This window comes from Macrobrachium rosenbergii, chromosome 7 (assembly GCF_040412425.1).
Source record: "Macrobrachium rosenbergii isolate ZJJX-2024 chromosome 7, ASM4041242v1, whole genome shotgun sequence".
NCBI classification, from domain to species: domain Eukaryota; kingdom Metazoa; phylum Arthropoda; class Malacostraca; order Decapoda; family Palaemonidae; genus Macrobrachium; species Macrobrachium rosenbergii.
Window position 1 is genome coordinate 2,279,742 of NC_089747.1, and position 14,428 is coordinate 2,294,169.

Below are 14,428 nucleotides of genomic sequence, written 5' to 3' on the forward strand. Positions count from 1 at the left end.
TCAGCACGTGTCAACTTCCTCCTGTCAACGACAAGAACAAAATGGAAGATATTGTCATCAGGTAATTATTTTCTTTGAGATGTTTTCAAAGAGAAAACGCTTTCTTTTTGGGTTAAGCTAGGAATGAAAGGTGAAATTTAGTAGGCCTAGGCTAGGCTTTCCTGATATCCAGAATTGTAAGTAGGATACAGGCTTAAGCTAGGCCTACATCCAGTTCTAGGCTATGTAGTAAATAGCTTAGGCTAATTGCCTACTGTCTCGTTCATTGGTTATTCGAAAACGTTGTCGTGGAAATTAGGACAAATTGGCCGATAGGCTACTGTAAAATGGGTATTTTTCTTTGGAATTACAGATTGCAATGGCGTGTGTAGGCTAGCCGTGGACAAAATTAGGCATAGGTAAAATTTTATGAGTGGCCAATAGACCTAGCCTTAGACTCCAGCCAGCCAGTTTTGCATGAAAAACCATTTAGGGGTTTTCATGCAAAAATGGCTGGGGTACACTAAAGGGCATATTAGCCAACCGCATAACCTGGTTTTACTGGTTACAACTTTGGTTTTTCTACACTTTTAGCTCGTTCCTTTTTTACCTTTGCATCTGGTTTTTCTTGTTTTAAGTTCTGGTTAATGTCCCTTCACCGTGTTTATGACTGGCCCGGGGGGCTGTTGGGTACCCATACGTTAACAAGTTATTGCACTTGCCGGATGGGATGTGAACCATTCGAAACGGATGTACCTGTGCTGTCTTGTGAAGATTGCGTATGGAAACCTCTTGTTGGATGGACTTCACAGGTTAATTACAGTCGAGCATAAAAAATTAAAGGTAAATTCATAATTAGCAACCAAAAAACTGTAGAAAAAGTTAAGTTAGAAGGCATTCGCTGCCACAGAGCTACTATGCAGTTCTACCCAATTTTGCTGTATTAATTATGGGGGGCGTGGAGGTATTGTCTTACCTCATGAGTCGTAATTTTGATTAATTTTTTATTTATCGTTTGCGCATGGTGTTTATGGGGTTCGAAATAGCGAGAATGAAAAGCTCTTTTCAAAAAATTAGGTGGCAATATCATATCGTATTGGCGACTTACAAAATAATACCCAAAATTAAGCTAGCTTAGGGTATACTAGCCTAGGCCTACAAAGTGAGGGGTTGCAATGGCCAATGGTCCAAATGATTCTGAGTGGTACTCCTGACTGCTGATAATTTAGAGTAAGTCAAACAGATTGGGTCTATTTTGTCATTAACTACTTACATCTGATTCAGAAATATCATTTTAGGCTATATTTGCAAAAGGGGAGCCATGTTAGTACCAGCCCTTTTGGGGATGAACGTAAAAGCGTAAACAAATGCAGGTAACGATCATAAAAAGCAGCAAGAACCATAAACAAAAGGCAGTAAGTAGGTCTAACCTATTCTGGTCAATGACTGTTGGGAACTCGGCTATGGTAGTGGTCTTCAGTTTTACCCACCTTTTTTTTTTTACAAAAAAATTCCCCCAAAAGTCACCGAACGTCTAATACCCTTAAAATTCTGTCCTCAAAACATGATTTCATCACATATTTCATGCACCGTGAGATTTGTCCCCTTCCAGTAGATTATACTAGGTTATGAGTAATGTGCAAGTTTCATTTTCAATAGTTTCTACAAGGCAATGCCTACTGTGATTCTGTTTTAGTAGATTACTTCAAAATTGCATAATTAAGTTAGCTTTTGTCTCATTAATTGGCCTAGAAGCAAAAAACTCATAAATGGCGGTAAGCACTAACATAAACAACTGAATTGAGAAACAGCTATTGGTTACTGTAACTACCACATGTTTATTAAGGGTTGCATTACTATACTGCATATGTTTATTAAGCATTGCATTACAGTTGTCAGCATGTTAAAAAGTTGCTAATTCTCAAATTCAACCTGCACAAAGAAAAAATAAAGTCAATTTCAATTCATTCTTCATTTTTAAGCTGCAGGTTGTAGCTGCAGCTGAGTAAATGAATAACATGTAGGCTGCAACACATTTTGGAATGGATGAAAGCAGTGCCCAAATGTAGTGAAATCCCATCTTTACTTCATTTGAAATTGACTACATTTTTGAATAAAGGTACTGCTGTTTTTAATCCAGCTTTGTTGATTTGACAAAAAAATGCAATAGTTTCATTTAGCAAATGGGTTGTCATTTGGCACTGAGGATGTTGGTAAAGCTGTCAACTTGTAAGTTTGAGAATGTAAACATTACCAGAATGTATTTGGTGCATGATTGCAATGCTTGTACTTTTTTATACAATAATATGATGGTAATAAATGCAATATAATTGGTAGTAAAACAACAGTATTATTATAATTATAATTTTTAATACAACTACACTATTTAAATTTTGTAAATGGATATTGTTGGTGTTACAGCCTAACTAGTGCAAACAGTTCATGTGCACAAACATTTTGGATTTCGTGTATGGTTCACTCCCCTAAAATTAGGAAAAAAATGTTGTTTTGAAAGGTCACATAATACACAAGTTTATGCTGACACTATAATACCACTATCTGACACATATTAATTCCTAGGTGACCCAAAAATGAATATATAATGTTATAAATTATTAGATAATGGCAACATCTCAAAATAATACAGAAATATAAAACTTGATTGCATGAAATCAGAATGATATTGTTTGATGGCCATATGTTATTTGTTTATCAACACTCCGATTTATCTTGCGAGATTTATCTTGCGACATTAACGTTTTACTCTTCACTTCTGAGTATGGATGAGACATCAGTTGAATATTAAAACCAAAATTTAACATAAAATCTTCTTGATTATTGTCTTGTTGCTGTACATACTAGACAATCATTGATCTTGGCACCAACACCTTATGCAGGTGAAACAATGCTGTCATCGTCAGCCTTGCTGATATGTGAATTTTTATTGGTAAACAGTAACGTCAGTAAATCCTAACTAAAATGGTTAAAATGCCCAGCTCAGTAGTAGCCACTTTGTGAAGAAAATCCTTGGTAAATTTGTTAAGGTAATCAATAGCTTTATACTGGAGCCATAGCCATAATTTTTATCAATAAAGTTGTGGCATTTAACAGGTAATGCTTGGTTTACTTAGCAGATATCCTGGTATTTTTAAGGTTAGTTGCATGTTTTGCTCAAGTTGGTCAGTAGGAACATTATCCAGTAGCCTATAGTCTTGAGCTAAAACAGCTGAGTCTGGATTTGAGATCCTTGAAAAGTGGCATATGTATGACTGATGGGTTTTTGTGAAAGTAACAAGTTTGGTGTCTCAAAAACTTAGGTTTGTCCTGTAATGTCAAGGTTTGTCCTGTAACATTATTGACAGTGATTTTCTTTTCCAGGTGGTCAGTTTGCCATGGGAGTTTTTCAAAGATCATCAATATCAAATTAAGGATGAAATCTGCCTTTTTCTGTTTCTGAAAATAAGCAGTTTCTAGTGTGTCCTTTCTTCAGCTCAAGAGATTGGGAATAGAGTATTGCTGTACTGGGTAAGTGGAATTTGGTTTGAAGCCTATTTATGTCATTCCATCTGAAGACAGAAATATTTTATGCATTCAAACAATTGTCCTTCCATCAAACTTCCCAGTTTGTTCTTTGTACACATTTTGGGGATGGAATATTTATATTTATATTTTGTAATCTATATTTATATTTTGGAATATTTTTATTTTGTAATTTTGTACATCTTGATTCTACATTTCTGTTTCTGTATCTCTTTCCTAATGTCACGCTACATACAGCATTATGATGAATATGTAAGTTTCACAGCGACACTCACTAACAGACTAAAATAGGAGAAAAGTGACATCCATCCAAATGAATTCAGTGATTAATCAAAGCAAAACATAAGTGATCCAGTAAAGCTACAGGACATTTTTAGTAAACAAACGTGAAAAAGCAACAGTGTGATGGATGAGTGAAGCAATTTCAGTTGACAAATGAAGAAGCTTTTGTACTTTGACTTTGCATAAAACCAACTAGGATTAGTGTTTGTTCAAGTATGTGAATTTACACATACAAGGTACTTCACAGTATATACAGCTTACTTGATGTATTTAATTGCTACAGTTTGGCAAGGCGTAATGAAAAAACATTATTTGATTCCATTTAGGTAGTTTAATTGTTCTAAGTTACATACTTGCATTACAAATGAATTCATTAGGCTGCCCAATGTAAAAAATTATCACATGTCATTGAGCTTGACTGTAATCAAGCAACATGGTTAAATCACAGCAATCAATAATTTCAGTCACGACTATTCAGAGTAAGAATTCCGTTATTGCAGTACATATTTAAAAGCACTGTGTCACAAAAAGGAATCTACTGTAATTGATATTAACAGTGGTGCACTTACAAAATGTAACTTATTGTAAGGAGTAGTTTGTGTTCAAAGGTAATGTATTTAAAAGTAATATATTATGGATGAAATAAAAATAAAATTCTATGCTTCCTTGCCACAGTAATAAATCTGGTGACCATCAAAGTTATAATGAATGTAATTCACAAAACAATTACTGTGCTGGCTTAATAAAAAAAAAAATGCTAACAGTCAAATAATGATTTTGTACTTGCTCACAACAAAACTTTAAAGAGAATCAGAATTACAACTGCTAAGTAATGTCCTGCAGAAAAATTTTCCCTTGCCCTATGGAAACAACATGACAGATCCTAATGGCCAGTAAGATAGAAATTTAAAAATAAATTCTGTGTATCCTAAAGGTGGTTCGATCAAATATCTTTTTAGGGTGAAGAAGGCACACAGCTAAAGCTGTAACTTAGTGTGAGTGATAGTTTTTGTGACTGACTCAGTCAGTGACAAGGTGTACTATCTATTACTTATAATAATTACATTCTTTTATTTCTCTCGTACAGTCACATAAATCAAGCAACCAATCCAGAAGGTATGGAGGTTATTACTTCAGATAAAATTAAAGGTTCGTAACAGCAAAACAAAGTTTTTGTTGAATATCTGATATGTCTACAAAGGTTGTAAGTAATTCATTTTGTTAATTTTCAAATGCAGCATCTGTTTACAATGAAAGCTGTGACTGACAGCTTTGTCTGGATGTAACCGCAAGTCTGTTTTCTGTGTGTTTGGTATCAGATACTTGCACACTTGACATGAACAAGTTTGCTGTTTTATATGTAGTCAGGTGACTGTAGGCCTTGGGTCTCCAGATTCCAAAATCTAAAGTCGAAATGTGGTCCAATAAGAGATCAAGCAAAATTACAGTTAGGTTTCCTTTTAAGGTCTCGAACCCTGATATCAAAGGAATATTGTCAGAGCTAAAAGCTTCAAAGGTGTTTAGTGGTACCTAAAGTCCAGGAGAAAGTATAATGGAGTATCATCTGCTCTGAAATTTTTCACCAGCAGAAATATCTAGCAATATGACAAGGAACCTTGACAAATGGCTTTGTTGCTCTGAGATGTATTGCCCCCATGGACAGTGATAATGCTCACAGAAACTACCACTCTTACTAGGTTTTGCTTCAGGTTGGTCTTCGTTTGAGTCACCAATAACAGCTTTTGTAAAGTAATGGACTAGTATCTTCCACGAACACACACACATTTCATATCAGGTTATATCAGTATCTTCAGATGTCTGACATTTTTAAATAAAGACATCAGGATATCACAAGATTTATTTTTTAATTCTGATTTACACTATTTTTCCATCACATTATTTTTTGATCAAAGGTTAACAGGTTATTAGTGTTGAACTCTGTCATTGGCAAGGGCTAATATTTACACCTCATGGATACCTATAGACTAAAATAAGGCCTTTTCGTTAACAAATCATTTCCCAAGAGGAGGAGTTGCTACAGAGGCCAAACCCCAAAAACAAAAATCTGACAGCCTCTCATCTCTTCATAGCCCTACACAAAAGCTTTATCAGCACTTAGACTAGTTTACATATGCAGCACAATTAACCTTTGTCTCCACTCTTAAAGAAGCTTTCATTCTAACACAGCACTTTTATTCAAGACTTTCTTTTCAGACTTCTGTTCACCATATTGAGACACCTGTCCTCTGTCTCTCTTTACATGACCAATTCCCAGAACACTGGGATACCTCTTTTCAATTAACCATTTTACCATACCTTTATGGTATATACACATCATATTTTCCATAATTCCTTACGCCACATACACAACTTACAAAATTTAAGCTGACAGATCCAATTTTTCTTCTTTCATTTACAGTTAACAGAACTATTTCACTTCTATAAACATTGGCACTAATTCCTTGACACACTTCTTTCACATTACTTTTATCATTGGCATTTCACCCTAGGTTCTTAAATGTGTGAAACCTTTCTGTTTTTTCACCATTTCTACAAAAATTTTCCTGATGTGTCTTCACTTATATCTCTACTTTCTAATATTTAAGTAAAGTTTATCTCTTGAATGCTTTAATTTTTTTTCCAGTCACTGCAGCTTCTCTCTACCCACAAGCACCTTACCGGAGAGGTACTGCTTTCAGTGTGCCTTGTGTGCCCGCTCTTTGCAGCCTCCCTTCAAACCCAAGTTGAGTGGCTTTCCACACTTTACTTTGTGGTAATGACTAATGATCTCCTTTACTTAGGTTTCCAACTAATACAACTTTATATTGCTCCAATTTTCATCTCACAATCAAATATAAATCCTTCCATTTACCTCTGTGATTGACAGTAGGACTCAACAGCCTTGCCAAACTAACTAAAAGCGATAACAATATCCATGAACATCAGCTACGCCAAATTTCATTCACATCTGGTTCTCCTATCCAGTAAGCTAGCACCTAAATCTTCCATTTCTCTCTTACTTTTAAACAGCAATAATACTACTGTATAACTTTTGGGACCATAGTCCCTTAACATATTGAAACTTCAAGCTCTTCTTGGCAACTGTCCCTCAACATATTTAAGCTTGAAGCTCCTCTTGACAACTAGCCATGGACATATTCTTACTTAAGCTTCAAGCTTTTCATGACGAACTATCACACCATATACCCTCAACTCTCTACACATTAAATCACTATTAATTCTGTTATGTCTTCCCCCTTGGCCCGTACAAGCCATACAAAGGCTTTTATTCTCATAAGACTTTCATCATGTCTTGCTTTTCTTAATCAAACTTCTTATATATAGTTCTCCAAATGTCCTGAGCAACATTATGTCCCTATAACTTTTACTCTCTTCTGTAATCTTGCTAATGCAAGGAGTCTGACAAAAATAAAACAGACTGAGAATCAATATATGTCCAATTTTAAAACCAATGAAAATACAACCCCTTTGTGAGATGAAAAAGCCTCTACTATGGAATGGTATCTTTTAAACTTGTGTTAAGAAATCTGATGATCTGAAGATGTTCACAAATCTTCTGGTGATAATTTATCCACTGTTTCACTAACTAGGGGTAGATGCTGCCACACCTGATCAGGATTTTTGTAAACCGGGGGAGGTACCTGTGAAGTAAAAACAGCTTATTTATTATGCATTGTGAGGGCCTATTAGATCAGAATTGCCATCATAAAATTTACTACTAATAATCAATATAATAAGGAGCTTTGTTGATCAGTTTGGGGCGATATCCCTTTCAGCAGATTATAGCCCTCCTAAGGCACAGATGGTCCTCCAATTTTTGATACATTACCAGTTCAGAGAAATTAATCAATCCCCTCCTCGCCTGACACAAATTAATCAATCAATCCCCTCCTAGCCTGACATGACTCAATATCTTTTAAATAGCATACATTATATAACTCTTGGACACAAAGTTCATTTATAGTAGTAGTGCTTAAAAACAATACTTAACTGACGACAGTTAGGGGAACAGCTTTTTAGATTTCTTTGGAAAATAATTAGTACCAGTTTTGTGTTTCAGATGAGGTTGAGATGTAAAGAAAGCACTCAACAGTAGATGTTCATATACAAATGGACATGAGATTAAACTATCTAACTGCAAAGCTTTAGCTAAAGGACATAAATGAAGGTATCTTGCATGCCAGTTACTTCCAAGTCATCCAGGAGGTGTGGAATCACTACCAAAAGATGCAGGCCTTTTTAAACGCATCCAAGGAAGGAGGAGGAAGGCCATGAGGGAGGTGTCCGTGGAAAATTTGGTATGAGGAAATTTCACTCCCTGTCTTGGGTCAGAAACCTGTTGGACCTACATTACCAATACATTTTTCAAAGGTTTGACAGAGAGAAGACAACACCCTCTTGGATAAGGGTAAGCAAAATGAAGGATGCATCCTTATTAACATTTTGTTAAGGTGTCAATCATGTCTATGACCTATGTTAGCTAAGCACTTTTAACTTCACTCCAGAGGTAATCATTGATAAGCCTGTGCTACATCTGTTTACCCCCCTTATTATAACTTCATACTTGGTCAAGATGTGGTCCAAAACTAATGAGTTTAATTTGTTTCCCCCCTTATTATAACTTCATACTTGGTCAAGATGTGGTCCAAAACTAATGTTAAATTTTGTTTCCCCCATGTAACCAGACCTGGTCAAGATGCGGTCCAAAACTAATGAGTTTAGTTTGTTTAACTTCATATTTGGTCAAGATCTTTTTAGTTTAAATCCCTCTTTTAATTTGTGTTTATATTATTTGTATGTAACCAGACCTATTAAATCTTGTAACTGTACTCTTTTTACCCCAGGAAAACCATTGCCTTTGGAAACTACATTTTGTTTTCTCTAAGGAGTAACTACCTCTTGCCTAACCTGAAGTCTTCTCTATTTAAAATGTGATTATAAGTGAATTTTACCTAACAATATGGCTGTATTTTATATCTGTATTTTATTCAATATGCTTTCAGTTGGCCTGTGAAGTGTTTGGTAATTGGTAAAATGTATGAAATTGTCACAATATTTTGGAAATAAAACCTTGTCCACTTTTACAAAGGTTTTTATATTTTCATTTCTATTTTAACTTTAACCTGAATACTGTTTAATACTCAGTCATGCCAGTAACAACCAAGTGTTGTCTTCACTTTGTCTTTTTTCCAAAATAATGTTTTTGACTTTCCAAACCTTATATACATTGCAATGATTAAAATTAAACACTACAGATGGTCATAAAACAGCATAGATGTATGAGTATGACTCATTCTCTCAACGATAAAAATTTTGACCTTCATTACAAAAATGTCAACTAAAAAACAAAACATTTAAACAGTAAGCCATATCTAACAAAACTTACATTCAACTTGGAGATTGGAGCTTCTCTTAATGATGTTTCTCTTATTATGTAAGACGCTCCGGAGGGACTGTACAGTCTTGTGTCATTGACACGAACGATGACATGATCTACACGTAAGTAGTGGCGAAAAACCGCGAAGAAACCGCTTGGCATCACTCTCTGAAAATTAGTATGAATAATTGAGGTCTGCAAATTTATAGGGTCTTCTACTGTAGTGCATTTGATAATTCAGCACATAACCAAAATTTTATGAATTTGTTCCACGCTAATGTTAGTACAGAATGAAGTCAGTATCAAAGAATAGTAATGGAAAGCAAACTAGGTGGTTACAATGACTGAATGTTTTGATGTTCCTAGTCAGCATGCATGAACATGGAATGAACTGATTCATTACAAGCATCCATTTACCTATACCTTTTTGCAAAATACCATGACAATCCTTGGGAATGGAGGACAAGCACCAAACTTCACAACTATGTTTTAAAAGTTTAGTGACAAAATTTCTAACAGTTTCATTTACTTAAATATGAGCTTTGCATAACTGTAAATTTTATCGTGACAAACACTAAAGGGTATGGAAAGTGAGTTCTCTATTAAACAAGGGTATTAACTGTATTGTTGTGCTCAAGTGCTTTATGGATAAAAGTATCCCTAACATTCAATAAGTGCATTATTTTTTTTTTTTTACAAAACATTAAGTTGCTTTATTGATGATAAGTCATTTTATACCAAAAGATAATGTTTAACTCATAAATGGCAATTTTGCAAATGCCAAGTATAATATTAAAGGAAAAATCTTCAGCCTGATTTAGTGGAATAGAAATTATAGAAGCAATGAGATGGAGGAAAATGCAATGCATTGGGACAGTAAAACATATTCAAGTAGCAATCTAATTACCTCACCAACAGCCACCTAGTGGGGGAGAGAGAATGTATCAAGGGATGCATAAGAATTGTACCAATGGAAGGAGGAACAAATGGAATTAGCAGCTCCCATTCATCATATGCTTGATTTTTTAACCAACAATGTGTTGGAATGGAGTACTAGTAGCTAGTGTGCAAACATTATTAGATCAAACAATGGTGGCTGTGACTGTTCCTTCCTTCACAACAAGTTCCTATGGTAGCTTTTCTCAACAAGAAAGCAATCCTTTCTTGAAGAATGGAGGATGGGGTTCAAAAGAGTATGTAATAAAAATTTACATCTGGAGAACCTTGTACAGTATAAGAGAGGGAGAAAGTATGGAGAGTGATAAAGGACGAGATTAAATCCTGCCTTTGAACCAATTATGCAAGAAGATTACTTATGAAGCCAGACTGGTCAGTTATTAGAATGCAGTAAAAGTATGAACTGGGGGAATGTCACACCATGGCAACCTTGCTTTACTTCTTACTATAGTTTTTGAAGCTTTGCTCTGGACAAGATCACTACATAAAGATCTGGTGCAATGACTGCCTCTAAATATTGAATAAACCTCACAAGGACTTTTATTCTACTATCATAATTTACTTGGATGGCCATTCACTAAGTCCTGAACATCATCTGAAGCTGAAACATCACAAAAAAAATGGTCCAACATAATAACTCAAATCATCCATACAGGAAATTGTCGGTTTTCTAAATAAACAAAACTAATGCTATCAGCCTGACATACAGATGATGTGCTGCATAGTGACTGTTCGATTAAGAAATGTGACCAAGGACATGAATGTCTCACCAAGACAGACCGAAGTTTTTCACTTAACTGATGGAGTGAGAGATATATGGTTCCTACCATACTTAAAGCAGTTTTCTCTCACCACTTAGTGGAACAGAATTATCATCTCTGGTTAGTGTGGATATGTGCTAACGATTCTAACAGGCCTGGGCTTTGTTTGATATACATGTATTGAGGTAACAGCTTTAGTAAGGAATGGTTTGTGTCTTCACAAGATAACATCATAAATTTGTAAGTAAATGTTGTTTCAGAAATTATAGATAGTTCATATATGTGTCAGTTATTTGTGTATACACAAAGAATAAAGTCTTAAATACAATGAAGTACCAACTTGCAGAAAAACTAATACTGTACTGAGCAAACCATATTCGACACATAGGCCTACTGTAAATAAATTCTTCCAGCTTACCACTTTCACAACACATCTGGTACTGCCGTTGTCATCCAGTTCATCTTCGTATAAGAAAACCTCGTCATAAAACACAATCTCTTCTGGTATTTTTAGTTTCTGAAGATCTATTCTTTCTGTGGAGTCACTCACTTTTAAACCAGAAACCGTGCCTCTGAAGTTAGTTGAGAAAGTCCAGTCGTATGGCCTCACCACTTTTTTGGCATATTCACAGTCTGCTCTGCAATACAAAGTACATCTATTTCAGCACAAAAAAGTTATTTCTTCAATACAACAAGGAATACACTTACACTAAGGACATATACTGAGGGATTATTTTACATTGTAAGGCCCTCTGGGCACTCACCATCGAAAACGACAAAACACAACCCCCCATTGAACATCGGGTTTCCCCAGAAAACACAAATTGATGACTGATGGCTGAATCAGTGATTTTTATGTATTATCATGAACTACAGTACAGTAGTTTATTTGTAAAACAAAAATCAACCACGAATGTAAAACATGTCAAGCTTTTGAGTCACATGTATGAGAAAACTCTTCTCATGCTGGACAAAGAATTATGAGGTTTTTCCAGGTGTGAGAAAACACAACTGATAATAAAATTTTGCCCTTCTTGTTCAAATGTCCCACACTACTTTTCCACTCACAGAAACCAACGTCTTGTCAGAATTCTGTGATAATGAATCATTCAGTAGTTGACCATGTCTCTGTCTACACTTGCATCCTAAAACATCAATATGAAATCTAACCAATGGGAAGTACCTGCCAAGAGGAAATACAATAAAATTACATTTATACAAAACTATACCTAATAACAAATCTCACTCTATACTTCTATACTTTATAATTGGTCTATGATATTAAACTTCTTGCCTCATGAAATGTTTATTTTATTTTCTTTGCCTTAGTTCATAAACAACAGGCAGCAGGCTGGCCAAGGCACCACCTATCGAGAGGCTAAAACTGAGAAATGGGGTATTTACAGGACTGGAAACACAGTCAGGCACTGGATCTCCTTCCCAACACATTGCCTTTTTCCTCTGTCCATGCACACAAAAGTCCAATGTGTTGCAAAATGGAATATGCAAACTGACACAGATGGAATATCTCATGTGATGGCAGTGAAGTGAATGAAAGAAAGGAAAATGAAGGTTAAAATGATCTCGGGAAGACAATAGTGCAAGTGTTCACAGCATACAAACTACAAACAGATGAGGAAAAATGAGTTGGGTTCTCAAAATCAATGCGCTAGTGTCTCAGTCAAAAGGTGTACACTACCAGGAGGAAAGCTGCAAGAGAAAGATACTAAAGAAAACATCTAAGTAACCAAAAAAGAATTCATTGAACATGTCAGATGGCAGGAGCTGAAACACAGGTTGATTTTACTGTACTGAGAAGAGTACATGACATCAAATAAAAGGGCTAATTTGCTACAGCACAAGAAGCCTGCCTGACATGCCTGACAAGCATGACTGTTGAGAGACGAGTCAATAGTGAGAGCTAGAAAGACAATTAAGAAGGAGACAACTACAAGATAAAATAGTGCTTCTGAAAAGTGAATTCCCTAACTTGCAAATAAAGTATACATGAAAATATGGAACTAATGGAAATTTAGGCAGAGAGTGCACTAAACAGAAGAGAGACCTCATTGGAGCATGCAATTTTGTTAAGGGAAAACCCGAGATAAAATTGATTAAGATGTTTGGAGAGGAGACCATCACAGAATTTGGATTACCTCAATATGTACCTAAACTGGCAGCAAGCTGATGGATGAAAATTTACAAAGCAAAAAGCCAATTCCTCAAAAGCAAAGTGCTCCATCCTTTACACACTGTACAATGCAGACTTGCACAAGCCAAGCAATTACATGGGAGACAGGGAACTCCTGTGAAACAATGGTTTGTACCGTTTAATAAAGTAATTCCAGCTTTTTCAACTTTTCATGTATTTGTGCATGACTACTGATACAAATCAGTAGTGCAATGTCTGCTAATGAGCTCATTACATTATAAAAGCCAATCTAAGCAACAAGAATTATGACTATTGCTCCATACTGGATTTGGGATAACCTCTCATATATGTGTCAAGTATAAGAAATGGGAAAAGAATATTTAAGAATACAACACGTGCAAATTTAATAATGCAATCATTGCTTCAAGTTTCAATAAATCTCATTTACTTATGTTGATGTCTGACAAGTAAATCTATCCTACTCTCAAGATATAGAAAATTTTGAAAGACAATTATATTTTACCTAACATACAAACCTGAGTTCTTTACACAGGATTCAGCTCGCTCAAGTTCTCAAGCTAAATCCTATGTAAAGAAAGATGGTTTGTATTTTTGTAGGAACAAATAAGCTTTTAATACATAAACAATGTAAGTGCACTGAGGAAAAGAGCCCAGTAAGTCCAAAGCCATCAAGTTACCTCTAGGCTATCAAATGGTAATGCTATCTACACTATTTATAGACAGATTACTTGGCACCAAATTTCCCAAAGATATAAGGAAGAAGATGACAAAGAATCCAAGAAGTTGGAAATGCACATCTAATATAAACAGCGAAGACTGACCCCCATTCAGAAATTCTCACAACAATTAGCAACAAACAAGTGTAAAAGTATAAAGATGAGCTCACTTCTGTACACTGACCTAGTCAAGAGTAATTCAAACATGGAGTTAATATAAGCAAAATGTCTACATACCTTATTTTGAAAACTTCATTTGGTTAAGATCCATGATTGATATCATAGGGTGTCTTTATAGTCTTCTTCTGTATCATTCCTGTTTTTGTTTGGGTACTAATTGCCCAGACATTTAACAATGTATATTATTAAGTCCATAGTAGCTCTTGCATGTTTTACACAAATTATTGTTATTTTAAAGTAATTATTGATACCTGTATTTTGATCATTATTTTTATTGTGTGAATTCTTATGGGCCAAGTAAGGGAAGCCTTGGCTAGCAAGTTTCCACAAAACAGGATATCCATATGAGAAAATAGGAAACTAGAGCACAGAAGAAAATAGAGCACAATGTTTTTACAAAACTAAAAATGAAAAGCAGAAGATATTTAAGAGAAAATACATC

General features: G+C 35.1%; 1 protein-coding gene across 2 annotated transcripts in view; it reads right to left on the reverse strand.

The window, feature by feature from the left end:
- Positions 1 to 4,112: 4,112 nt before the first annotated feature.
- LOC136840009 (TIP41-like protein) overlaps positions 4,113 to 14,428 on the reverse strand; it is a 164,203-nt gene continuing 153,887 nt past the window's right edge. For both annotated transcript variants that reach the window (XM_067106292.1, XM_067106291.1), the window contains 3 exons: positions 11,336 to 11,555; positions 9,209 to 9,367; positions 4,113 to 7,463 (listed from right to left, as the gene is read on the reverse strand). In XM_067106292.1, the coding sequence (XP_066962393.1) occupies positions 7,368 to 7,463; positions 9,209 to 9,367; positions 11,336 to 11,555 (475 nt within the window). In that variant the 3' untranslated portion in view covers positions 4,113 to 7,367. The remainder of the gene's footprint in view (positions 7,464 to 9,208; positions 9,368 to 11,335; positions 11,556 to 14,428) is intronic.